Below are 27,303 nucleotides of genomic sequence, written 5' to 3'. Positions count from 1 at the left end.
GCCCATCTCGTGAAACGACTCTGGGCAGTTTACAAGATAAAAATTCATTAAAATACACCACAAAAACAATCCTAAAAATAAATAGGTTCCAAGAAGTTGGAACATTGGCACGTAATTCCAGGGAACATCATCAGGGGTCTAACCACCCCCAGGGGTGGGTAGAGCCCATATTACCCCCTGCACACTGACATCTCTCATCAGCAGCAGTTTTCTTTTCCAGAGCATTTTCATCATCATCATCATCATCATCTTTATTTCAGTCATTGACCAATAAAAATACATACAATAAAACAGACAATATTACCCCTTTCATCAATAACTATTAGCAATCATTTGCGGGCGAAGCTTACACATGATGTAGCAAAAGTTTGCAACTTTTAAAGAAATGGATTTATCTTGATTATTTAACAAATCATGCAAATAAAAATGTTCGGAATGCCCGGGGAATTTAAATAAAAGAGGGGTAATCAGCTGAAAGCGAATGTCCCTATAAAACTGACAATACAAGAGAACATGGACTGTGGTTTCAATGGCACAGGGGCAGTATCAAATATCATAAGGGATTTTCCTGTATCTTCCTTCTAGAACAGCTGTAGGGAGAGCGTTAAATCGGGCTAAGGATAACGCTCTCCTGAATTTTGGAACTGTAATATGGTACAAGTATGAGACTGGTTTGTTCACTAGAATTTATTGGTTATTTGCAATTATATTATGGGTAAAAACAGCAGTTTCTCCTTGGCCTTCTATATCTAAGATCCTTTGCCTTAATAGTGACCTGGCTTGATCAAACTCTAAAGTCAAAATGGCATTGTTGGAAAACCCATAGAGACTCAATTTCTTTTGGATAGCTGTTTTCCAGGTCATCTCAAAGTTATCTGCCAGTATTAGATGGGTTTCCAGAGCAGAACACAAGTCCAGGAGATATTAATTAAATCAGCTGGATCAGAAGATCCTATACCCCCCATCGAAATCCGGTTTGAAGTTACCCTGTCTTCCAAACTATCCCACTCAACTCAACCCAACTTCAAGGTTTGCCTTCCAACTCCTCAGTGGCCGAGCTCAAGTGCTCAAGCTCAAGCCACTTAGACCAGTTTGGTTATAGGGAATTAAACATCTTTTGGGAAGCTTGTCCAAGAAACATGGCACTGCGATGTTGATCAGATATAAGTCTAAGAGGTCTCACAGACCAATGCTATTTCATTGCCTAGGGCTGTACAGAAAGATCATTCTCCACAAAACATATACTTGTCAAAAAAAGGTTTATTTGAACTGAGGGGTGGGGGAACACTCTGATTTTCAAGTTAGCAGAGAGAAATGCATTGCTGGAGAGGAAAGTACCCCATTCTAGCTGACAAAACCATTACTGGAGATGAAAAGGCAACTTTTTTTTTTTTCTCGACTCCTAAATTTAAGTTTCCCACTCCCTTGTCAATTCTTCTGGACAGATTGCTACACCCCAGGCATTTGTTAGAAATGGAGGGCTACCCTATTACAAGATCTGACTCCAACGCCAGGGCCGTACAACAAAGGCAATTCTTTTGGAACAAAGGTGGGAAAACTTCATATAAAAAGGGGAAAACATTGTTGAAAGGGTGACAGCAAAACCCTGACCTCCCTTTTGTTCCAATTCATGTGGCCCCCAAAAATATGTCTTAGCACATGTGGATGAATGATCTGGTCTTGCCAATGCCAGTCACAAGCCGTGTGATCTTGCAGGAGAAGGCTGAGAGGCCACACAGTCCTTGAGGTCTAAAATGAGACTGCTCAATCAGATCAAGGACTCACTTAACCCAGGAATCTGGTCCAAGCTAGACCTTCTCTTAGAAAACATGCACCCTCACGGATCTCACTTTCCTAAGGAAAGAACATGGCCATGGGTCTTATTGTTTGAATAGCTGTTAGAGCAGGAGTACACAATGTTTGGGGAAGTGCCAAGGACCATATGTGAGTTGGATGGAGAATATCAGGGCCCACATATAGATCAGGCAATGGGAAAGTAAGCAAGTCCCATTTCATTAGATTACAAAACCACATCTCTACAGCTCATTTTCCTCAAAAGTTCAAGTCAATATCCGGAATGCAAGCATAGGACATGTAGTCTCCTTCTGTGAAAATGACTTCATTCATCTAGATTAGAACAGTCAAGAATGGAGGCCACCTAGAAGTTTTGCTAACATCACAAGGATATAGATATACACAGGAGGACATATGGTTCATGACAACATCATCAAGAAAACGTTCAGCTCCCAGAAAACATATCTTTCCTGTCCAGATCCCTTGATGCTTCTTTCTTACACTGGCTGATAGGGCAACGGGACCTGCAGCTCATTATAGCCTTCTGCAAGGGCCAATTGCAGTGCAGCAACCTTTCTGGAGCAATTTGATGCAGCTAGAAGCGGTTGTGGCGAAGAAATACTTTTATGCAGCTCTAAAGAGTGTTCCTCAACAAGGAGATCCAAGATAGAGAACTGCCAATGAATTTTTTAAAAGCCACACAATTCCCACATTTCTTTTCCTTGGATCTCATGTGTTTTCTGCATGTAACACTGTCAAATGCAGGATGCTTTACTGAAAAAGAACCAGAAAGAGTAGGAGTGAAGACTGCCATGCTGCTGAAAATCAATAATTTTGGTGTCGATCCAGTACAGAAACCAATCTTACATATTTTAAAATCTTCAGAGAACAGTCCCACATTGGATCAATTCTATCTGTTGGCTCTATCTCTTCAAAATTATTGCCTCTTTGGTCCTAACAACGAAGCAAAACTTCTTATATCATTGGCGGAGGGGGGCAGATTTCCAAAAGAAACAATAATAATAATGTTTGAAGAGCATTCATGTTCATTGTGGTACCTGTGGGTGCTGCTGGCAAACAGATGGAGTGTGACAAAAGGCACTGCTTTCCATGGAATTTGAAATGTTTTGTCCAAACTGCAAGATTGACGGATTACCCTTCTGTTGACACTCTGCAGGCCTTCATAATTTGTCCATGCAATTTTCTGTTTATTTGAAAAGACCCTGGTGGTTTTAAAACCCATCTCCAAGACGATTAATCACACCAGAGATTCTTTCAGAAACTGGAGCCATTCCAAAGACCCAAGATAGCTTCTTGGTAGCACAGGTGGGACTGACCTCATGACTAACAAATATAACACAATCCTTAGAAAGAGTGAAATTTGCAAGGAAAAAAGGAGACAGAGGAAATGAGATCACTAGATTATTTTATATGCAGATGGAAACTTTCTCCCAGAGGGGTTGATCCTATTTGGGAGGAGGCTACTGAGATTGGGAGAGAAATGAAAAATCCTCATTGGTAGACCTTGCTCAAGTTACCTAGCATACCATGTTTTGCATGCCAGAAGATGAAGATTGCTGATGCTCTTTTGAAAAACCATATTACGTGCAAGTTGTCCTCAATTTTCCCGAAATATATGCCCTTTGGGGAAAGCATTTTTCTCAAAACACAGTACAGTATGTGCATTTTTGGGGTGTGTGCATGCCAGTTTTTAAGTGGAGGGCAATGGACAATAAAAGCTTTCCTTGAAATGAATTCTGGTGACTACACAGATACGTTTATGCAGTTTTCTTAGCAACCAACCCCTTGCTTTTGTGTTTTGACCCAATCTAGCCCACAGACTTAAGATTTCTTGGTAGTCAGCCCCTAAGTACTGACCGCTTAGCTTTTTTCCAATCAATCAAGGGAGATGTTGAGCATTTCTTGCTGCTCAACCTTCATGGATGAAGCTTTGGGTGAATCTCACCATTCCACTCCAGCTGAACTCCATGGTGGATTTCATCTGCAGTGCTGTGTGAGTCACTGTAGGCGCCTCCAAGAAACTTCAACCAATTCATTTTGCCAGAAGCAATTGTTGGGGGAGAGGAAAATAAAGCAGCCCCCAATATAGTACTCATTCATTGCAAGAAGTCCCTATACCTCCTTTTTTGTAGAAGATACAACCCAAAGGTTTGCATCTGATTGCCACCACAGCAGTCTCTACAGCAAGGCACCATCTTCAAGTGGAGCATTCTGTAAAATGTTCTCTTGAGGGACCGGCCAACCTCTTACTACAACCTGCCCTTCAGAGACACAACCCTTGGTTTTACATCTTTTTACAGTCACCCTCCTAAAACGCTTTAGGTGGAAATCTTCATGCTTCAGCCAAAGTTGCCCATTTTTAAACACACTGGACCTCTTTCATAAGAAGTTCACCTAAGGGAAATCTGCACATTTCAGAGCCAAATGTTTGCACACCAACTCCTCCCTCCCCACGCTCAGCAGACTAGAAACCACCAATGAAAAGATCAGCTTCTGTCATTTCAGTCCACACCGAATTGCACCATGTTTAGCATCGGACTCAAAGGTGGATTTCAAGTGAATTTGTCCTCAAAGAAGGAAGGTCCTTGTCCTCGTGATTATGGGGTTGCATTTGACACCCCCAACTTGCTGCCAGAGGTGACCTGAAGTGGAGTAATTCCATTAGTAATCCTAAAGGCATGGAACCATGGAGAAGAAAGGTGGTGGTTCTCCTGAATTATCAGCACACATTATAGAGTGGAGTTCATCTGGCAAGAACTTGGGGCAAAACCCTGAAGACTCCACTAAACAGAGCACCCAGGTTGGGGAAGTCCTGTTTACTATATTTTGAAGCTAACAAAAACTATGCATTACTCTTCAAAACATGGCTGGCAGTATTTTTGTGACCATGGACTACTCTTTGTGGAAGTACGAGAAGAACCGCAATAACGCCAGACAAGGAGGGTTCATTCACGTAACTGGGATGTGTGATTTTCCCAGGATTTAGGTCTTGTCTTCTTTTCTGATAAGAGGTTGTTTTATAGATTATTGTACACTGCTTTTCATTTTTTTCAGGAACTCTCCAAGTAGCAAAATGGGGGACCGGGGATGCAGTTGGCTCTCTCATGTTCAAGTCGTCCCAAGACAATTGGCAAGCTGAATCATCTGTGAGCTTGAAAAGACACTTGTAAGATTTCAGTCTACAACTTTTCAGTTACCTTGGTTCAGTCGCCTTTGCTCTGAATTTCTAAACTCATCATGCAAACTCTCCCACTGGTGTTTTGAGTCAAAAAGGGACTTCACGTCCACACCAACCCTGGAGGGATCAGCACGCCGCAGGCCAAACCTTTTGCAAAAGTCTCCCCCTCCTGGACAGCCTGTGCACACGCCTTTTGAGCAGGCTTGTTCCATCATGTATCATTCCTGGGACCACAGCGATTACATTACTTTTATTCCCAGCATTTGGTACAAACAGCTGCTCCAGAAGCATCAGGAAGGACTTCTCTTTTGGGGTCCTTCCTGCTTTCAGAAGATTGTATGTGGAAAGAAGCAGATCAGAACTGTCACCAATTGTGGGGAACCAGCATTGCAAATCTGGGGATTCATAAAATGGTAGTTTCTTTTAAAAAGTAGTAAAGGTCTCTTGAGCAGAGCTCAACTTTTGGAGACCGTGTATCAGCCAAAACATATTCTGGTTTCCTAGAAATGATTTGCCCTTGCTTTCTTTGGGGCTGTTTTTTGATTTCCTAGTCTAGCCTACAGACCTTGGAATTCCTGATGTCTCCCATCCAAGTCCTAACCAAGGTTGGCCCTGCTTAGTTTCCAGGATCAGTCAAGGATGGCTAGATGCTATCACCTGAGGAGGCAGAAGTGGGCAATCTCCATTTTCCAAACAAAAGCTTCTTGTTCAGACATTCCATGTTAATTCCATGTTCATTCAGAAATAGAAACCTGAATCCAGCAGCAGAGGGTGCTCCAACCCTACGTTAAGAAGAGCGGTGGCCTGAACAGCCTCAATGTTTTTAGCTTGATTGCTGGCCTAAATCATTTCTGTCATGGCTAGACAGGAAACAGGATGGCGGTGGAGCAAAACAGAGCTGTTCTAAGTTAAGCAGGAGAATGAAATAGTAGGATGAGATGCACTACTGCTATTTTCAAATGCTCCCCCATAAATGAGAAAACCCCACAGGAACAGAACATCAAAGGATGGAACTCCCCACGTTCATCCCAATTTATATAAGTCAATGCCGTGCGTAAAATTGGGCCCAAGTGTAATCTCTGCCTTGAGTTGGGCTTAAAACTGCTAGCCTCACATTTTAGGGCCTCTGGGACCCCACCGTCCAAGGCATGGGGTCTTTGGGGAGAACGTGTGTCTTGGATCACATTGCTGGAACCCTCTTGGGTGGCTTTAAGAAAACCAGAGAAAGTGCAGCACAGGAACCCCTGGGGGAGAGTGTCGGCCAATTAACACCTGTACCAGAAATCCACATCTAAGCAGCTCCACGGGATGGAGGAACGCATCGTATGAAAATAGGAACAAGATCATGCCTGAATTTGGAGGGTATCACCAAAAAGGCTTAAAATTAAATTTGCCGCTCGCATACTTGGATAAGCAGCATGGCTGTTTGACTCGACAACCAGTACAAACAAACAGAAGCCAGGGAAATATTAGCATGATAAACCTTTATTAGCAAACTGTTCCCTACCATCAAAGACTTCTGGATTTTTCTTACATTTGCTCTTCATAAACCCGGGTTACAGCTACAAAGACAGTCGATTTTGCATTGATTTGCATGCTCCGAATACTCTCTCCAGGCCACCAATGGTAAGGAAGGAAGGGCTGCCTAGACAACACAGCAACTCATAAAAAGAGCAAGTGGGGGACACAGTCGTATCACCGATCCAGACAGAAACTCGAGACAAGCATGCAGATGGTCCCAACAAGCAGATCATTCTAGCACAGAAGGCAACGCTCAAAACTTCCACCACCCCCCATTGGACCAGACTTTCAGGACATGGAGCATCTGGGGGTGGGGGGGCATCTGGGTCACTGCTGCTTTCGGAGATCGTCGCTTCTCCTTGAAAACGGCTTTGTGCGTTTGGAACAGCCCCTGTGGCAGGGCACCCAGCTGCCTGGCAATCAGCAACAGCTTCCCTCCGAGTGCAAATGGCCTTCCGTGCATTAACAAAACTGGCACCTCGTGGTTTTTTGTTATTTTGTCTCCCTGAGATTTTCCTCTAGAGTCCAATCAGCCCTTTTCATTATCAAAGAAGAAAACATCAATAAAACCCCACACGTGGTTGGGGCATCAACCAGCCCCAATCCCCAAGGAAGCTAAAAAGGAGGTCATTCCGACCCTGGTTCAAGTGAAAACAAGGTTCCCCTCACCGTCACCAGCCCCCCTCCTCCTTTTCCCAAATTCTTCCCTCCTGACTCAGTGGTTCAGTCGACCTCAAATGCAAAACAGGCAGCGCTGCTCATGGAAGGGAAAACCGAGCCGTCGGAGGAGGACAGCGGGGCTCCCTCCTCTTCCGCCGGGGATTCCAAGTTAAGTTACAACGTGCAAAATGGTTTTTAAGAACATAAATACAGAGAACCTCTACAAAAATACAGAAGACGAAAGACACAAATAACTCTACAAGTCTATAAAAATAGATCGGCGAGCAGGCCTCGCCTTCCAAATAAATACAAAATAAATATGCTTTGAAGCAGTAAAAACAAGAGTGGAATGAGAAGCTGGCCTCCAAAAAGTCAGAGAAACATTTCCCTGGCCCCCCAAGAGGACTGACCAGCCCTTGGGAGAGTCATAAATACGGCTGCTACGCGTTTCCCTTCTCCTGGGACAAGCGCCTCGCCGGAGGAGGGAAAAAACCCTAGGCAGTTCACCCTTTCCATTCCCCCACAAAGACGACGTTTTTTCCATTGTCAGTTAACCCCTTTTGCTCCCTGTAGCAAACGCTACTTGTTACCCAAAGCCTGTAACCCCACTCGCCCACCCTGAACGCACGCGTTGGCGTCCGTCTATCAAGATCTAGAGGGCCTAAAGAAAGACGGGGCGGCCACGTGGTCAGAGTTTCCAAAGAGAGGAACTGGCGGCCCTGAACAGCCAAAGCAAAAATGTTACAATAGGAAGTAGAAATTTCTTTCTTTCTTTCTTTCTTTCTCCCCCCCAATCAGCAGCGAAGAGACACGCCTTTGGGGCACTCAAATGTTCAGACGTCGTAATAAGTGCATCTCGTTCAGCAGCAGCAGAGCCCGTGAAAACATTTCGGCTCTGCCTGACTAGCTTTGGGGGGGGCAGGAAAAAAAAAAAAAGTAACATTCCTTGCCCTCAGGCCTGGGTTTTGTTTTGTTTTAAATAAAAATTACATTGTCAGGATTGCAAAGTAGAATGCAAATCACTCTCACCCAGCAGAATGTTATGTAAACAGCAACTTTTTTTTTTTAACTTTTTCTTTTCTTTTTCTTTTTTCCGGCTCAGTAGCCATTTCTAACTAAGGCAGGTCTTTTTGGGGATTTAAACGTTAACAGCCCAACGGAAGAAGCCAAGATGGAAGGTGATCTATTCTCCTGCTCTGAAATGGCATAAGAGGCTTTGAAGGAGTGGGTCGCGGTTGTCCCACTTCTTCTGCTACCTTAGAAGCCAAGCTTCCACCAAGCGGCTTGTGACAGTCTCCCGGCCTGGGGGGCGGGGGGGGTGTCTTGGTTTGGTCCTTCCCCGCTGGGGAGGATGCCCCTAGTGCTTCTGTCAGCAACACAAAGATAAAAGCCCCCACCCCTTGTCCTCCCAGCCCCTCTCGGCCTGGGAGTTTCACAGCTTGGCTCACGCAACTTAGTGTCTTCAACCCATTCACAGAATGAAATGGCCACTCGCCCTGGAGCCGCAGCCCCAAGGCTTGGTTAAGGATTCAAGAGTCCAGAGGCCACATGGTGGTCACCGAGACTGCACCCCCAAAGTCATCTTCAAGTTCTCGTAGACCACGTAGCTGATGCTCACGGCGGGGATCACCTTCATGAAATTGGGGGCCAAGCCCCTGTAGAGCCCAAACGCTCCTTCTGTCTTCAGGATGTGTTTGAAGAGGCCCCTCATGGTCACCTCCGGAGCTCCTTCAATTGAAGCTGCAAGGGAAGACATTGGACAGGCATTGAAGGGCTGGCTAAGAGCCAAAGGGTCCCAGAAGGAAGCCCTCCTTCACTGTAGCTTCCTCCAAAGATCCCGGGGTGTCCAATTACCTTGAGCCTGCATTCGTGTCCGTACCAAAGCAAGGGGGTAACTGGCCAACTGCCCGCAAGTGCTCGAGATGGTACCACAGGCCAACAAGACAAAGACACCAGGGTCTGCACTGTTCACTGCGTAATGCTGCAACCAGCTGTTTTTTAGCGTCTGGAAGGAAACCACCAATCAATCAAGTGTCATCAGAAAGCCGACTCGTTTAAAAAAAAAACCTTGAACAAATCCATCTGGTACGGGCCTGCTAGGCTTCAGAGAAGCTGGAGCCAAACGCTGCTGGGGCTTCTGGATAACACTGGCGTTTTGAGGGCCACCAGCTAGGATCTTAACAGCCTCCTTTTCTTGCAAGAGGGACCTGCCAAATCTCTTACCTCATAAACAGCCAGGTCAATTCCAGCATATGGGATGATCCCCAGCATGTTGGGAATGTAGCCCTTGTAGAAAGCAGCCAGTCCTTCTTTGGCAAGGATGTTCTTAGCACAGTCCAGCATCCCTGAGTACTGCCCTGTTTTACGCAGGGCCATCCGGGTTTTCAGAACCTAAGCCAACAAGAGGAGAAAGAAGAGTGTCAGCAATTCAGGCAGGAGGCAGGCAAGGAATAGCACTTCCGGGCCTGACGCACAGAAGGCTAACCATCAAGGAAAAGCAATGAAGCACAGAGGTAGAGATGCACCGATGTCTCCAGCGAACACAACCTTTGAGAAGTCAATGGGGAAGGCCCTCAAACCACCTTCCCCACTCTGGCCCCTTTCAGATTTCCAATTCCCATTATTCTTTACAACGTGGTCAGTAATGTTCTTGAAGGTCAGTCCATCTAGATGGCAGCAAGTTGGGGCTGGGGTCAGCTTCCTGAGGTCTTCAACCTCAAGCTTGTGCGGCCAAGTCTGAAACTGTAACCAGAAGACCAAGGAAGAGAAGGGCTCCGTTCACAAACTCACCTCCATGGGGTAGATGCTGCTCTGTGCAATGGCTCCAGCCAACGAGCCTGCCACCAGCCTCTCATGAATCCTCAACACCTCTTGGTCCGTGCCAATAAAGCGCTTGATCTGCCAAAGAAGGTGTCCCGTACTTAGACCGGAGAAATCTGCATCAGTCACCTCCTTCTCCCTCCCTCGATGGCCTCGGCAGTGGGGGCACACAAATTGACACTCACGCTTGGGGCCCCTGATGCTTTACCTGTTCATAAGCCATGAATTTGATAGCTGATTCCGGAGCGATCTTCAAGACGTTGATGCCGTTGCCACGCCAAAGGGACCTTGGGCCACCCTCTCGGATCATCTGGGAAAACCCTCCAATGATGCACATGTTGTTACTGCGAGAAGCATGGACCTGGAAAAGGGAGACTTTTAGGTTAGATGGAGGCCCACTAATGAGCTCTCCTCCCTTTCTCACTGACATGCAAGACTAGCAGTTAGGTTTGTCTTAACAGTTCAACAGGCCTAAGAAGCTTTGTTTTTAATGTCCACTCAGTTCAGCCTGTACAAAGGTAGGAGCTTTGGGGAAAGCAAGAAGCCCAAAGAAAAGATAACATGGACTTCGGCACATGCCAGCTACACCCACAGCCCAAATGATGAAAGGTGTGGATGGACAGCTCTGACCACGTCTGTGCAAAGTCCAAATTCCTCAGTTGACACACAGCAAGAACTCTGCTGTCCTTTGATCGCCAACAGGAAAAATAAGCGCCACCAAGTCACGAGTCATCTCGTGTCCCACCAAGAGCCATGCCCATAAAGGCCGAGGTGTCATCAACACTGTGGCATGGATCTAGCTTGCCAACTCTCCAGGGACCCATAGTTCTTTGGAAGGAAAAGCATGACAAGAATGATGTAAGGGCAAGTCTTCTGCAGAAGGAGATGTCCCTGGGTGTACTTCTGACACCCAGCATTTCCCTGCTGGGTGTCAGAAGTATGAACTTCCATGTTCATTTCCCATACTTCCGAAGTCTGTGGTGGTTGCTAATTTTTGGCAATTTACCCCAGGGTGGCTTTGGGACCTCAGGTTTCTCATCCCTACACTAAAGAGGAAGAACTAGGGCAGTGTGAAAAAGTAGGCGGAAACCTCCCTGGTGTTCCTCCCTACCTGCATGAGCACTTTCAGCCGGTCCAGAGGAGCAGTGCAAGTCCTTGACACAGCGCCTGCACCTCCACCTGCCACCAGGTGCCGCCACCACATCCCCGTCTGCCTCTCTTCCACCGTGAATTCATCTGGGACGGTGAGATTCTCCCCCACATCGAAAATCTGAAAGGCAACCCAGCAAGACCCATTTCTCCAACACCATCAGGACAAGGGATTCTTAAGAGGCTAAAGAGGTCCTGCGCAGCATGGCCATCCTTTTAGTCGGGAGACGAGCACCGGTCTCCTGCCTGAAAAGCTCATTGTTGCGTGTACAGCTATATCAGTCTGTAATCTTGGCTAATCACATTTGCCAGAGGGCGTCCAAAGATGCACCGTGCAGCATCGGTTTCCAATTGAGAGAGCTGGCCCTTGGCCAGCCCTGCTATCTTCCACGGTTCTTCAGGAGCCAAGAAGAAACGGTGAACAGCCTGACTTCGCTACGCAGCCCAACCCGCCAGCTGGACAAAAGAGGAGTTGCTGGCCTCGACAGGCTACAAACCCACAAGAGCTGGTCCCTCCTGTACACTGATTTATGGCAAAGTGTTTGATCTGCTCCCCCGCACCCTGAGAATATCCTCTCCTGCCTGGGGCAGAAAGATTTGAGGAGCTAAAGCAGAACATGGCAAGCAGAACCTGTCCAGAGAGGTTCTGGATCACACGAGAAGACTTCACAGGCACCAGGGGTCCTGTCTTACCGTTGAATGTTTCCAGTACAGGATAATCTCAGGAATATTCTCCACTGGGTGCAAGAGGTGATAATCCCTCCATTCGTTCCAATCAATTGTCATCGTCCCGTTTTTATCCATGCTACAAGAATCGGCCAGAAAAGGAAATGGGAGAAGTTACACCTGTGTAACGTAAGAGCTGAACAGCTTCTCCTATTAGACATTCTAACAGGGTGTCCTGGCAGCAGGGGAAAATTATTGGTCTGGTTGCATCCAGACAGTTGTTCTAAGCTCTGCATTTTTTCTGTCGGATTGCTTTGTGATACATCGCATAAAATCCCTTCGCTTTGTTTCACAATTCTTTATGCTGGAAAGATAAGAGCTTTCTGAGATGGATCTGATACTGTTTTGGAAAGCATGTGCTGAACGTGGCCCCTGCTGCCAGACGTGCAAGAAACATGCAGCCCGCTTCCAAAGTGGGGGGGGGGAGTAGGAGACACATGGGGACAAGGGGCCACACAGAAGTAAACTCTGTTGTACTTACTAAGTGACAGGACCCCAGACATGTCCTGTCCTTATTCTGACAGACAGACAGGCAGTCAGGCAAGCAGAGGGGAGAACCCAAAGAGGGACAAGTAAGTGATGGTTAAAATCAGTGCCACGAGCCCACAAAAGAAAGCAGTTAAGTCTTACACATGAACACGCACGTACAGGAGAACAGAGTGCTGCAAATACACACACAGAGCTATCTATCTATCTATCTATCTATCTATCTATCTATCTATCTATCTATCTATCTATCTCTGATCTGATGTTGGTTTCAGATGATCAGAGGCAGCTCTGGTTATCACTCCTTGCTCAACAGGAGGCCGTTCGCCTGGGCGTGCTCTCAGCCGTTCTGCAGTCAAACATCGCCCAGGTAACACCCTCTCAGCCTGCTCTGCGAGGTGGAAAGTTACCAGCGCAGGCTGCAAAAACAGGCAGGCCGCTCTGAAGAGAGACAGCATCGCTGCTTCATGCAGCACCGCCGTCTACTTTCACCACCACAAGCTCTTCTGTGTCCCCATTAAACCACGCCTTGCTTCAAATTCTCCAGTACAAAGACTGGAAGTGGGAGGGGGGGATTACGTGGGCGGCTTCTCGCATGACTCACTACGAGGAAGATGGAAGGATGTGTGGAAAATTGATGGGAAAGAGAAGTGTGCGTGAGAGAGAGAAACAATGCTTCTTCAAGATGGGAGCCAGCTCCAGCACTTACCTCTTGAGAATTTTCTCTGCCTGCTGTTCAGAGATCTTGACGCCCAGATCGCGAAGAGACTGCATGATCTCCTGAGCATCAATGCGACCTGCAAAATCCCATTTGGGGGGGGTAGAGAAGTGAACCTCAAGCTCGTGAAGCAGAACAAGCCACCCAAATTTAACCAGCGGGAGTGCTTACCATCATTCTTTTTGTCCAAACTCTTGAAAACCAGCCTCAGTTTCTTCTCATGGTCTTGGAGATAGTGAACAAATTCCTCAAAGTCCAGCTGGCCATCCAGATCCTTATCTCCGGCTTTTACGATTTTCTGTAGAAAAGACACAAAAATAACCTTGGTTGGTTTCATAACTGCTGTTGTTTAGGGTTGGGGGGGGCGGGGAATGTTATATAGCATGGATTCAATTCCAACCGCTCTGGTTCTTATTTAAACAAAGAGCAACTAAATGTTCAAAGAAAAAACAGAACTCTATGCTAACTACAAAAAACACAATCAGCAACAATTGCACGCTCATTTCAGGAACTGGACATGCAGAGTTACTTGAGCTGAGAAGTTTTGAAAAAGCACCAAGGTCACCCAGCTCTACCACGCTCACTTTTTAGCCCTCCGCTCAAAACTTGTGTTTTTCTTTCTTTAGTAAGAAGAACCAACAGGGAAACTAGCTATTTCTGGGGGGAACTAACTGCAGCTAGAAAACTTGCTGGGTAAGCTAAGAAGTAACATTAATAAGCAATCTTTAAGTGATACAACGGCTCTACAACAAGCATGAACTGGTTTGGACGCCCTGCAGTTATGTTCTTGTGCAAGAACCTAGGGGAAACTAGATTTCAGGAGCAGAGTGTATCTTTACAAATGAGATTAAGAGATGGCAAGGTCAGGCGGTTAATAAATACACTTCACCCTGAACATACCTCCTACCAGGAACCGATCCCTCCAGCCTTCAACAAGATGGGCAGGAGGGCAAGAGAACAATCTTGGCTTGGTCAACACAGTCCTACCATCTATTTTGCATAGCCATCAGGAACTATGTTTAGAGAGACTTGGTTTTGAATACCATCCAGGAAGGACAGACTTCTTCCTGGACTGAAAGCTCATTCTATGATAGATTTATAAAGCCTTAAGACTCACCCATCACACTCAAGCCATCGTCCAACAATTGTTGACTAAATAAACGGCAAGTAGGCTGGTACACAAAGCCAAACACCAAACAAATGATATTATGACTACATCCACCTGCAGCCATGGAGTAATTCTTGCTGCAATGGAATAACAGAGCTCCACCTCTGGAAGTAAGACCCATACGGTGTCTCACCTGGGCTAACTACTCATCTCCACATGACATAATGACCTTAGTCACCAATCTCTCTCATAAGCACCTAGGATATCACAATATTATATCAAGGCAGTTGCCTGTAAAGTTAGGAATGCACAGATGATATATTGGTTATGTTTGCATATCATGGAAAATCAGGATTTGAAGAAACTGCTTATTAAGAAAGAGCACAATGCTGTCCCAGTTTGCTGGATTCCTTTTCCTTAGCCCCACCTTTCCCTCTTAAGAAGCCATGGTTCCTGCTTGGCTTCCGACTTTTGGCTTGCTGGGGAGAGGTAAACCAGGAATTTGGGTCTGTACACGACCCTGGACTTGAGTCCTGGCTTGCATCAAGTATCCTGCAGACGCTAGCTCCCATAATCTCTCTCCAGGGCCTAGGCCAGAGGAGGCTGACCTGGAGTACAGCCACAGGACCCAATTCTTAGCAAATCAAACCACGAAAGCAGCTGGTTCATAGCGAGCCAACATTTTCCAGAACTCAAAATCCTGGCTTGGTGGGGTGTACAGGTGCAACCGTTGAGAGAGAGAGAAATGGACAAATAATTATGCTGTGGATACTTCCCACTATGGTTTTTCAGAGAGATAATTACACTAAGTTTTGTTGAGGATGTTCCTTCCCACTCAACCGCTAAACTTAGATCGTTATATAATGTAATCCCTTTTTTACCTAAGTGTTAGTAAGGACATCCTGCCACCATCTGCAATGACCTTTTGTAACGTCCAGGCAGCCAAATCTGCAGACAATCATATGATGGTTGTAAAAAGGAGCGACAAGGAAGGGATCACAATTTGCAGGCTAAAGATAGAAAGAGACCTTTGGTATGTCGGCAGATAACAGCAAACGAGGTTATTCCATAGAAAAGGAGCCCTTGGGGGGAAAAGAAAGCAAGGTAAAAAATGTTTGACAGTGCTTATGAGCCAACCCTAGAACACCCTAAAATGAAGAATTCTCCTCCAAAAAGACTGCCACGGAGAGCCAAGGGGGAAGAAGGAACATGAGAGTTCATGGCTGCAGCTGCCCAATTTGCATGACAGCTCTGTTAGCTCAGTAGGGTGTTTCTAAAATTGCCACACGCAACTCCCATCACACTTGGTGCCAAGACACTTCTCAGTGTGTGCAGGTCTCACATTAATCTTCCTGCAGCAAAGAAGCGAGACGGTGGAGAAACTCATCGTTTCAGCGAAGGAGCATCTGCAGGTTCCAAAATCCCACTGGGAAACCTAAGGCTGCTTCCTAAAATCACATCCATGGAAGTCTTCCCTTGTAACGGAGGCACCACAAATGCCTCCAGTGGCTAAACTTGAGTCTTGTTGGAGTTTGGAGCGGCCTACTAACCAGGTCAGCTTTAGCCAGTGGCTGTCCTATCAAGAGATCTGGAGAGCACCATGCTGGGGGAAGGGCAAGATGTAAACGCAAGAGGACAGTGTGTGAGATAGGCCCATGGCCAATTCTGAAATTACTACATTGTCACATGCTCCCGCCGTGCCCACAGCTGCTGAAGCTGTCCCTCCAGGTCAATTAATGATTAATCAATATGTTAATAAAAGCGGGAGCACCTGTTAACCGCTACTGAACAAGATGGTGGCATCAAACCCTATAGAGGTAGCTATGTGGGGCAAAAGTGTTGGCGGTGCCATGATGAAGAGATTCAGTCGGAGGACTCTGACAATCCACAGATTCCTCTTCATGGGTGTGCCATAGTACTGTGTTTGTGGGGCAATTATTAGGGACTGCCACCATTAGTTGTACAAGTATGAAAGGAAGTCACAGTAACATCTCTGGTGTCCCAAGTCTGGAATGATTCCTGGTTGAGACCTGCTATCAGTGTCAGTGAGTTCAATGGATCAAGACCTCAACTGGAGGGAAGATGCCTACTTTTCTTGATTGAAAGCAAACCCCCAAGAACCTTGTTTTAAGCCTTAAAATAGCCCACTACACTGAAAGCGCTCTCTAGGAACATGGTCCATCAGGGCTCATCAGCCATGGATGTGGTTTCAGGAAAGACACTCAGGCCAGAGAATTCCCAGGTCCTTGCTCAACTGATACACATGACTGCTGGGCTGTACTTAGCACACATTATATAAGCTAGTTTTAAAAATACTTGCAATTTCCCCAAGGCAACTTTTAGTCCAGCCCATCCTAGCTGAACTAGGAAGCACCTTCCTTTACTTCCAAGATGCAGCACCTTCCACCAATCACATCTAACTCATTTCCTCCTCCGCATCCTGAACTTTCCCAAGGTGACTCTCCCCACCCTTTCTCTGCATCCTGTGTGCTTTCAGGAACTACGGTGAAAGACAGTTCCTCATCTGGAGGACCTCTCTCCAGCCTAGTTGAGGGTGATGGGAGTTGCAGTTCCAACGTGTCTGGAAGGTGCCGGTCTGGGGAAGCCTGGCTCAGAACATTAGAAAAGTCTGGGTTAAACAGAAAGCCTGAGAACATTTTCAAAGGAAGTGGAGAAATTCCACCTACGTTGCTCATTCGGCTGTAGCTGACACCAAGACAGGAAGGAAAGCTTCCTGACACTCAAAACTGCGTACTGAAATAAATTGAACCAGCATGATTAGAAGTAATAAAAGCTTTGCTCTCTGAAAAATAGGTCACTTGGAAGAGAGGAAAGAACTGGGGTTGAATGTGGAAAGTTCTTCAATGGGGACGCAAACCAGGACAATCCAAGAAGGAAGCTCCTACGCGCAGTGCTCTGTCTCCTCTACGCAGAAAAGAGGGAAGCAAAACCAAATAATAATAGTAAGAGCTCTAAGAGGGTATGGGGAAACTTGAGAGGGGAGCCCAGCCTCAGGTCAGAATATAAACGTGGAGCAGCGGCTACTCTCGGAGGTCTCAACCAGCACAACCAACAGATACCAACTTTCTTGGGGGGAATCTAGAATCCTTTTCTCAACCCGCAAGGCTGTGGGGAGGGGGAGAAGAAGGGGCGGAAAGCCATGTGGCTTCTGGGAGCAACAAGAACAACTGAAGAAAACCGTTCTGCTTCTCTGCATCCCCCGCCCTCCCAGCCCCATCCTTACCTGCTTCCATTGCCGATAGGTGGAGAATTCCTGAGAAGGGATCAAAAGGCTGAGCCGGAAGATGGATTTGAGTTCGGCAGGGAGGCCTCTCGACTCAAAGTACTCAAACTCGGCCTGGGAATTGCCAAAGTGTGGTACGTAGAGGCACAGACAAAGCATCTCCCCCTCGCCTGAGCTGCGCAGCGGCCCAAATGGAACCCACCCAATTCCTCTTTCGCTCTTGTGCCGGGTACAGAGGAAATGCCGAAATGCCGGTAAATGGCATGACGCCCGTCTATGAACAGAACTTGCTCGGCTGCGATTGGCTGAGGCGGCCCTGCCCTTCTGCATAAATGGGAACCCTCCGTGGCCGCGGCCCTCCCCAGGCGGGAACTGAGCGGGGCCTTGCATTCCCAGCCAAGGCATGTGATGCGGGCGTTGCTCAATCTGGCTTTCGTACAGCTGACGCGTCACTTTCACTGGCAGGGAAGATTAACTCTCTGCAGCCTCCAGAGCCGCTTTGGAAGGGAGCAGGGTTTGGTATATTGTGCCCTTCTGCAGTTGGTGGGCACCGCATACCAATTATGCAGGGAAAAAAGAACCAGCTGAATGATGGAGCATAACCCGCCACTCAACAGGCCTTTATATAAGGCTAGGCAAATATCTGTAAGTTCTTTCCATGTTCTTGGAAGTGGCGTGGAGGCAACACGTGCACGGAAGGAAGAAGCACCTTGGGCCTCCTAGTGAAACGAGTCCAGTCTTGATTTAAGCTTGATCACTTGAGGACTGAGTTGGTCCAATGCCCTTGGAAATAAGCCCATCTTAAAGAAACAAGCCCAACGCATTTTCCAGGGGAGTTCTACGAAACATTTTCAGCAGAAAGGAGTTCCACAGAAGGCAGCACACCGCCGAGAAGCCACCTGCTCCAACAGGGTGAGGCACGGATCAGAAGACAGGTCCAACAGGGTGTACTATCAACAATGCCAAATCCAGACAAGCTCCTTTGCGGTGTCGCTCTGCACAGATCTTTCTCTAAACAGGCCTATGATGGGGGGCGGGGGGGGCAGTTTTAGCAGTGCTTGCTCTCAGGAATCCCTCGAAAGAAATTAGAACATCAAATGCTTGTATACTGAAATGCTGGAGACCCAGCATGCAGAAACCTGGCTAGTCCCTAATGGGGGATTGTGGGGAAGAGGGAAATTCTGGAGACATGTATGGGAAGACACTGGCAAGTGGCAACAGAACTGGACTTGCTCAACAACAACCCTTAGGCAGTCTTACAAGATTCAGGGAGGAAGAGCAGGTGAATGAAACAGCACATACTCGGGACAGAGAAGGTGCCAGCTTCAAGCCTGGCAGCTCCATTAAAGGTCATCTTAGGCGACAGCCTGGGAATGAACTCCACCACCTTTCAGAGTTGCTGCCTGGCAGAGCGCATAACTAGAGATGTGGTCCGAGTCTGTATAAGGTAGTGTGGTATATTTATACTCTAGGGCAAAAAAAGAAAGGAAGACTTCCACGCAACACGACCCAGTCAGGACCCACACTTCTACGTCCCAGAAAAAAAAACAGTGCCCGCGTTGCCTTGAAGCAGATGCAAGCAGCAGAAGCTGAGACCGTTGCAACCGCCCCAAGCAACGCTCTGCAGACAGACCAGGCAATGCTGGAATCTGGGCACCCTCATCTGCCATGTTCACCAAAGCTGCTTTTACCGTCTACTTCTAAGATCTCACTAACCTTAAACCCCTCCTCCCTCCGGTCTGCTTTGAACTCAACGGCACTCAGAAAACACCAGAAAGGAGAGCCAGTGCTTTATGGCACTAGTCATGGCACCTGTTGGAGAAGGCAGAATTTGGGTACCCTTTTCCATCCCGTCTCATCTTCTTGGATCCTAATTTTGCAGACGCGGTCTCTTTCTTTTAATATACAGCAGCCCCGTGCTCCGCAGCCGAGATGTTGTATGATTTATAGCCGTACTTGTCCCCAAGACTAATGTGAATTACACATTCTTGGCCCAGGGCCCACTGAGATGGCCCGGCCGCACCCAGAATGTACCCTTTTGGAATGCCAGTCTGGGCTCACACACAGGAACACCTCTTCATTTAAAAAAAAAAACTGATATATTAACATGATCAAATCAGGAAGCAATCTGCCATCCCGTCATTTGGGGGGGGGGGCTTAGGACAAGGGGAAACACATCCGGGGGGAAGCCTGAATTGGAAGAGATCAAAGGCAGATCAGTATATAAAACAGTTCATTCTCATAGCTCTTGGCTGTGGCTTTGGGCACGCTACAAGGTACCTTGAATTCTCCTGTTTTCTTTCAAAGCCGACCCACTCTGCACAAGGATTCTAGTCCTTAAGACCCAAAGCCTGGCCAGTTTTTTTTTTTTCATAAAGGTTTCATTTACAAAAAGGAAGTCTAAGCGGGAAATGCTGTGCCAAAGTCTGACAAGCATTTCTTCAGGGCTATTTTAAGAAAGAGAGAGAGGGGGAAAAAAAAAAAAAAGAACAGGCCAATTCTTTGAACAAGACCCAAAATGCAGTAGGAACAGAAGTGGGACATTTGGTACAGCTCGCTCTTTCGGCAAAATGACCTTGCCAGCAAATTATACCAGAAAGGTGGGGAAGATGCACTGCCCAGTGGGGAGAGGGAAAAAAAGTCTACTGTAATATATCCTGACAAATTAAAGTTTAATTATGCCTCCATCGCTGGTAACAGGCTTAATTACAGGCAAAAAACAGAAGCTGATGCAGCCACCTGCTCTTTGACTAAAACCCAATGTTTCTGGGGGCGTTAACAGGTTCCCAGCGCTGTACCCCAATGACAGTCTCCTCCAGTTTGACGTCTCTACAATGGGAGTAATACCAGGAGTTGGCCAGGGACGGTGGGAGACCTAGTTGATGTTCCTGAGTTCAAGGAGCAGCCAAAAGAAGCGTTAGGGCTGGAAGATCAGATCCTGATTTCAGAGGAATGCTGCTTTAGCCAACACCAAGCCTGCCTGGCGGGGTCCTCCTCCATCATCTTCCCTTTAAAGGGGCCCCCAATATTTCTTTCTGCTCGAAGGCTCTAAGGTACATGGAGAGAAATTTGTCCTTGGCATGAAGATGTATTCTTCTCGCCACCCATTTCTAACAAATCTGCTACAGGCCTGAGAAACATTCAGCTGCTGGCCTTGGGAGGAACTTGCATGCTTAAGAAGAGATTAAAAAAGGAAGAAGGTGCAGTATGATAAGATGAAGGATTAAGATCTAATAGGGACTGCAAACCCAGGAAAGGCTGTTCCTGCTCCCATGTAGCCCAAAGCCTAGAATATAATGCAATGCAGCACATTCGTTTTCAACTAATGGTTTGGCTGCTGCAAGAGGATAATGGGCTGATCTGAAGGAAAATGCAACAGCAGGACAATTTGATGTAGGAATATGTGGGAGGAAAGGGCTAGAAGAGGGTCCCAAAATGCAGGCTTGGGTGAATGCTGGCCATGGCTCTGAAAAAAGCTAAAAATCAAATAAATCTCTAACTGAATAAGGAAACTACAAGAGTGTCTCTTGGCCAGCCAAGATTTTGCTCCCTGAAAATGTATGGACTTGCTGGTCTATTGGCACATGGGGTCCACAGTCCGTCATTTGGTGCAGAGGAAGCTCAAACTGGGGGATGGAAAAGGGGAGAGACATCAAAGCAAGTAGCACATAAGCACCAACCTGCCTAATGATTCAAGCTGGGTAACTGTGTTAAATGTTAAAGTGTTATGAAATTGAGTAATAGGTACCTAGAAAATAAAGGTCTATAAAGGGAATGGCAATTAGCCAACTGAGAACATCTTTCTGCAGTCAAGAAACAAAATGTTTCACGAAACAAAAGTCCTCTTGAAAAGTTGCTTTTATAAAGTGTTAATTACAGTTCTACAGACTCTCCATTCTCCACTAATCAGTGCCTATCAACACACTCACACATAAAAGAAGCCTTCATGCCAATACAATTCAGTACTTCTCGTCCTCGGTTTCTTTTCATGGACAAGGCCCTGGGAAGAGAAACAATTTCTTTGTTTTGTCAAAGACTCCCTTGATGGTGGTTGAATCGAACTTTCACGTACAACACACCAAAGTTCAGATATCTTGTCCAACCAGGATGTCATCTACTTAGCTCGGACCAAACAGTATGGGAATCCAGTGAATTTTAGTTTGTGGCTTACGAGGTGGCCACTCTGACTGCTAAGACAACAAGTGTACTGAAGACAGTGCAGTAAACAAGATCAAAGTTATCCCCTAGGCTGAAACTGCCACCCATTTTCTTGGCGTTGTGCTGATTGTCAATAGTCAATGAGTTCAGACATCCCATCACTTTTTGGCTTGATCACCAGTCCCATGCTGAATTCCTTCTTTCTTTGTACCCAAAACAAAGCAGAACACAATAGCCACTAGAAACCACAACTGTTTTTAATCCCAGATTAAAAGCCAGAGTGGATTCCCAATTCCAGTTCTGAAGCAATCTAGTTTGGAACAAATATGGTCTGATTTGGACATAATCAAGCCGGAGTTCAAGCGTATGTGAAGGGGTGAGGAACTATGGGAACCCAGTTTGTTGTGAGATCTGAACTGGGCCATCAAGTTTAAAATGAGTTTACCAACACTTGGGAATATGAATGTACCTACTATAATGGGAAACTTCTTCTGTGAAAAAACTCATGAGTTGACCTACTTCTATTGACATGATGTAGGCTCTCAAACAGTAGTTGCTTTTCATATCTGCTGAAAAGGGATTCATGATTAATTTCCCAGGGAGAGATGAATTTCCCATGGAGACAAGGAGCTGTTACAGAGAGCTGAAGCCCCAGGCTGGAATGGAGGGGCAGACCGTCAAGGATACTATTATCTCCCACAGCCAAACAAACAGCAACTTCAAACAAGGCTCAAAGCAGGGAGGACTAGCAAGGAAAAACCGATCTCTCTCACTTCAAAATGGGGTGCAGACAACCAAGATGTTCTGAACATGATAGCTGTATCAACCCAACACGTGCCCATCAATATTTCACCGATGAGGGAAAAGAAGCAAGTCTTGTTCCAGAAGTGAGTCCCCCCAGTTGGCCCAAGGGGAAGAGTCAGCAAAATAATCTCCTACTGGACTATGGAACTGGCCCTATTGCACGACATTAACTTTGTTTGTTCCTGAGTCTCTGAAGCATCTCAGCATCAGATCTACTAATCTTGGCAGGGCCCGTTTTTTGCAGCATAAGAGAGCAAACAAGAGGCTCTTGAAATTAGCAGATGCTGCAGTGCGGGCGAAAAAAAAAGTGGGGGGTGGACACTTTCTTCCTGCTCAGCAAACATTACCTCTGTTCCAAATAGGTGAAGCAACTTTATTACACTTGAATTTAACTGGGATTATCCTTTCCAATTACCACAGCGTAAACAAGACAGATGGGGTAGATAGTAGAAGGGCACTGTCTTCCTTCACAACATTTAAATGGCACCTTTTTAACAAGCCAAGTAAAACAGGGACCAAGTAAGAGAAAAGCAACCCTGTGACAAAATTATAAGGCATCAAATACAGCAGTAAAAAGCAGTGAGTAAAGTAGTAAAAAGAACATTGAAATCATGATGCAATGATGAGGTTTTAAGACTTGGATAAGTAAAAAAAGATTTTCCACTGCTGAAAAAGCTTTTTCCCCCTGCATAGGTTGGAACAGGTGGGAAGCAGCACCTGTCTGATCTGAGGATTTCAGACCCAGACAAATCGTTGATTGCATACGTAAGGGAAAGGAATATCTCAAGCCAACGGATTCTTCTCTGTTACCTTCTCCTCCTAGACTAACCTTCTTAGCCCTAAACCAGGGCCAGTGACAAAGCAGATGGGTAGTTCAATGACACCTGAATCTGTTTGTGTCATTTTGGAGTGCACAGTTTGCCACTAATTTCAAACTCAGAGCTAGTATAGCCAAGGAGCACTCTGTATCCAAGGAACAGAAGCAACAGGGCAAAAATGTTTTAGTCTCAAAAGCAGCATTCATCAGACCTTTGAACCAATGGAGCAACAGAAGAATACAGGAATTCCTTGTTGTATAATCTTGCACAAATGTCCCTCCAACATGTTGGACATTTGTGCCCTCCCTAACTTGGCGCCCTTGACATGAGTTGGATTTCAGGTTCTACTGCACCAGTAAGACCGCATAGCTGGAGGATTAGGGAGGCTAAAGCTGAAGGCATCTGGAAAGCCAGATTAGAAGCAGGCCGCTTCTAGATTGCTGTACTTCCAACTGGACAGACTATAAACCTGACTTCCTATGCCTCAAAGTTTCACCTTAAAAGTAGCCTAATCGTAACAGCAACGCAAACACCCCCAATTTTTATTACAGCACCTGAGTTCACGCATACCTGAGAACCATTTAAAAACTGTACCAATTTTTAGACTTTGTACTACTTGAATTGCAAAAAGATTAAGAATGACATTGAATGTTTATAACATTCTTAAATCTCTCTAGAAGGGTTTCGGTGGGAAAGATGCTGAAGAGAGCTCCCAGATTAGCACAACACAGATATGGAAAATTTTTAACCTAGGTCTTCAAGAGAGTATCCAAATTTAGAAACCATTAACAGGGCCAGTTTGTCTCTTTGCTATGTCCTAAGCCACAGCCTTCGAGGATATTCTGTGCAACAGATCTTGTGATATTTTATATCTTTCTTCCCTGCCCATAACATTCACCTTAAAGGTATTTTAAAACAAATGTTCAAGTTCTTTTTAGAACCTCAACGAATACTGGGCTACCTGAAACTAGGCTGACAGTTTCCATCAATTGTTATCATCATCATTCACCATCATTTGTAATTCTGAAGATCTTATCAAGCCAAATGAACATCCAGAACCAGTTTGCCTCCATTCTTTAACTTCAGGTGACTTATACTGGAAAGTTTGGAAGGGAAATGTCAATGTTTTCAGAATACACATTTTACCTACCTTTATTCAATTTATGCCTAAAATATTAGGCTGAGCTCATCGATCGGGCCTTTCCTAGATGTTCCACAAACTGAACCTACCTCCAGCTGTATCCCCAGGATTAAGAGAAGTGATCCAGAGGACAACGCTTTATTACTCTTCTCTTTATTGTACATTTGACTGCTGTAGGGGAAAAAGAACTGAAGAGCGGCATCAAATCTCCTTTTTACAGTGTTAAGAAGGGAGCAGAGCATTCTCCCCCTTTTCCCCCCACCCCCTTCCTGCATTCTTCCTATAAGGTATGAGAGGCCTCAGCAAATCAGTGATCTCTTCTCATTTCTTTTGTAACTTCCCTAACTAAAAGTTCTATGTATCCTACAAGTTCATTTGCTATTATCAACATCGTTTCTGGAGTGTCCCAGAAATTTTAATTCAGCAATTTGCATACTTCTGCGTATATTTTAACTGTTCCCTTATATTGAGTGGCCACATTTTGCTTCCAAACTGGAAATGAATATGAACCTTTGAGTTTGCTGTTAGACAGAAGGGCACTTAATGCTTCATTTCTGAAGGGCCCTTAATTTTTACATATCTAATGTGAGATTTTTTTTTTAATTCTACACCAGCTATTGCACAAATGAACCAGAGCAATCTTTCCAATGCTCGCTGTCCTCTTGCAAGCATCAGCGCTGACATTATATTGACCAGAGCACAAAACCAAACTGTTAAGACCACAATTTCCATAATTTAAAACTTTCTCAATCCCTCTAAGGCAGGACCCTTAGCTCTCCTGGCTACAAACGCAACTGGAGGGGTGCAAGGACCAAGCAATGTACACATTATCAAGGAGTCTCACACACACTGCCAATAAGATTCTAAGTTAAGAGCAAATCCTTGTCAAAAGCAAACATTATTTAAAGCCTCCACTTATGTCAGCCGCCTGGAACAGTATCTACGTTGCTGGCCTTCAGTAGATAACTCAGCAGCTCAGAGATTGTAGATGGAATGAGCATGTTAAACTGAGAGTTGCATCACGCTCATTGAAACTTCTTGCTCTTTCTTCTCGCCAGCTGCACTACGTATCACCAAGGTTCCCATTCCCCAAGCAGCTCCTCTGAAGCACCAGAGGTTCAGCCTTCTGTCACCCCACCCCCACGTAACCCTCCCCTATCCAGACTGGTACCAGTCACACCGACACGTCTGTGCATCTCCTCAAAGAAACGTTACCTCTGTGAAATGCTCAGCGGGCCCAACTACCAGGAGAATGGCTGGCCTCCTTTCAGAGGGATCAGCCTCTTTGCTGAGCAGTTTCCTGGGCATCTTTGGCGCCGGGTCCCCAGGGCTGGCGACTGGGGATTCTTCCTTTGCCACATCATCCTTGGCACTGGCAGGGCCTTGACACCCAGCCCTTAGAAAGAGGCAAGAGAAAACACGCCAGAGCGACTGCAGCATCGCTTATCCCTCGGCTGGAATCCCAGGAAGGGAGACCCTCACTCGGCAGGTGGGAAGGATGCTCGCTGCATTAACAGAGGAACCGCTCGCTCGAAGGGCCGGTCCTGCGCCAAAAGCTTCACGCCCAGCACCACCAGAGGCTCATGTTGCGGTTCCAGCGCCTGCCTGTGAAAACGCTGGCAGTGCTGTCGTGCCTGGCCTCACAAGCAGCTCATTCAGGGAGGCGATGGAAGAAGAAAGCCGAGATGCTGAGCGCTGCAGAAAGCCTGGGCGGGAGCCGCTCTTGGAAGCCCAGAACGATGGAGTTCGGCGCTCGAGGCTGCTGCACGACGAGCCGGTGCTTCCCCAGCCCGTACGATGCACGTCAAAGGAACAGCAGCCCTGATGCTCCAGCCTGCATTCTCACTGCAGCAGGGCCCAGCCAATCACGGCTCCCAACACTAACAGGTTCATTATTCAAACCAGCCACCTCGGGCCAATCAGGAGAGCCTGTGACTGGACAGTTTCTTGCTTGCAGCCTGAGTTCTGCAGAGGGGTGCAGAGGGTCACCTCAGCTGGGAGGCTGCACAGCCTGGGGGGGCAAATTCAGAGAGGAACGTTCAATGGGAAGGAAGAGAAGGGAGGCGTCCTTCAAAAGATGGTCCACCCTCTCGATCGCTACCCAGACAGGAGTCTGGGAGACAGAATAGGAGTAATTTCACTTTACCACCCACCCTATTTTAAGCAGTAATGAGGCAGAATCTACCAAGCCTTTCCCTTGTAGCTCACCTCCCTTTCAAGACGAATAAAGGCTGAACCAGACACGGATCCCGGCAAAATTTGCAGGTTGGGCCTGGCTGAGAAAAACACAGTTCAGGATACAGAGTTTGAGAAGGCAGGCTATGCATGCAAAGGGGCAGATTAGATAGTCCCCTCTCCTGTGTGTTCCTGCTTTTAACATGATAAAACCCATGGACCTGCCCCTCTTCTGTCTGGTGTGGTCCCATGCCAGCAAAAACCAAGACGTCATGATTCCATTCTCCTTCGCCCTTTATAGAAGTAAAACCTGCCTAGATTGGCAAATCTAAACAGACTTTCCATTCACAATCGTCTTTTGAACAGAAAGGAAGGGCCTGCTTTCTTCCACCAGTCTCTTCCCTTCAATTTCCAGAATTAGAAACACAGCACTCCAAAAATTATTGTTTGGCACAACACTCCCGTAGAGCAGAACAAACATGCGAAGGTGGAAAATGCAGAGCCAAGGGAACACAATATCTGGAATATTAATGCCAGTAACAATAAGATACCAGGATAGCGCTGACAGATTGAAACACGAAATACATAACCCCAGAAATTGTGTGAGATCAAGGATCAACAGTTATATTCCTGATCTTATAGGTCCAGGTGTTATTTGTAAAAACTTTCTGCCAAAAACCATATACATGGGGATAGCCATTTGCTATCTCTGATGGAAGGCAATAAGGACTGTAAGTCCTTATGTAGTTGCTTCCTAATTTTTATTAAAGATGACATGAAGA

General features: G+C 46.2%; 1 protein-coding gene across 3 annotated transcripts in view; it reads right to left on the bottom strand.

Moving 5' to 3' along the window:
• Positions 1 to 6,460: 6,460 nt before the first annotated feature.
• Positions 6,461 to 27,303, bottom strand: part of SLC25A25 (solute carrier family 25 member 25) — a 28,131-nt gene continuing 7,288 nt past the window's right edge. The window contains exons 1-10 of one of the 3 annotated variants that reach the window (XM_007429415.4): positions 25,562 to 26,158; positions 13,245 to 13,371; positions 13,065 to 13,152; positions 11,837 to 11,948; positions 11,106 to 11,264; positions 10,203 to 10,355; positions 9,965 to 10,072; positions 9,398 to 9,565; positions 9,029 to 9,179; positions 6,461 to 8,914 (exon numbers count right to left, since the gene is read on the bottom strand). In XM_007429415.4, coding sequence (XP_007429477.1) covers positions 8,730 to 8,914; positions 9,029 to 9,179; positions 9,398 to 9,565; positions 9,965 to 10,072; positions 10,203 to 10,355; positions 11,106 to 11,264; positions 11,837 to 11,948; positions 13,065 to 13,152; positions 13,245 to 13,371; positions 25,562 to 25,786 — 1,476 coding nt within the window. In that variant the 5' untranslated portion in view covers positions 25,787 to 26,158 and the 3' untranslated portion in view covers positions 6,461 to 8,729. Of the gene's footprint in view, positions 8,915 to 9,028; positions 9,180 to 9,397; positions 9,566 to 9,964; positions 10,073 to 10,202; positions 10,356 to 11,105; positions 11,265 to 11,836; positions 11,949 to 13,064; positions 13,153 to 13,244; positions 13,372 to 17,425; positions 18,374 to 25,561; positions 26,159 to 27,303 lie in introns of those variants that run through there. The other 2 variants (XM_007429414.4, XM_088146927.1) reach the window with 2 other exon arrangements.

The sequence above is a fragment of the Python bivittatus genome, unplaced genomic scaffold, assembly GCF_059951505.1.
Source record: "Python bivittatus isolate LINGU-HERP-01145 unplaced genomic scaffold, Pbiv_v1 ctg000160_np1212, whole genome shotgun sequence".
Lineage (NCBI taxonomy): Eukaryota > Metazoa > Chordata > Lepidosauria > Squamata > Pythonidae > Python > Python bivittatus.
The sequence above is the reverse complement of the archived record's forward strand: the minus strand, read 5'-3'. Positions and strand labels throughout refer to the sequence as shown.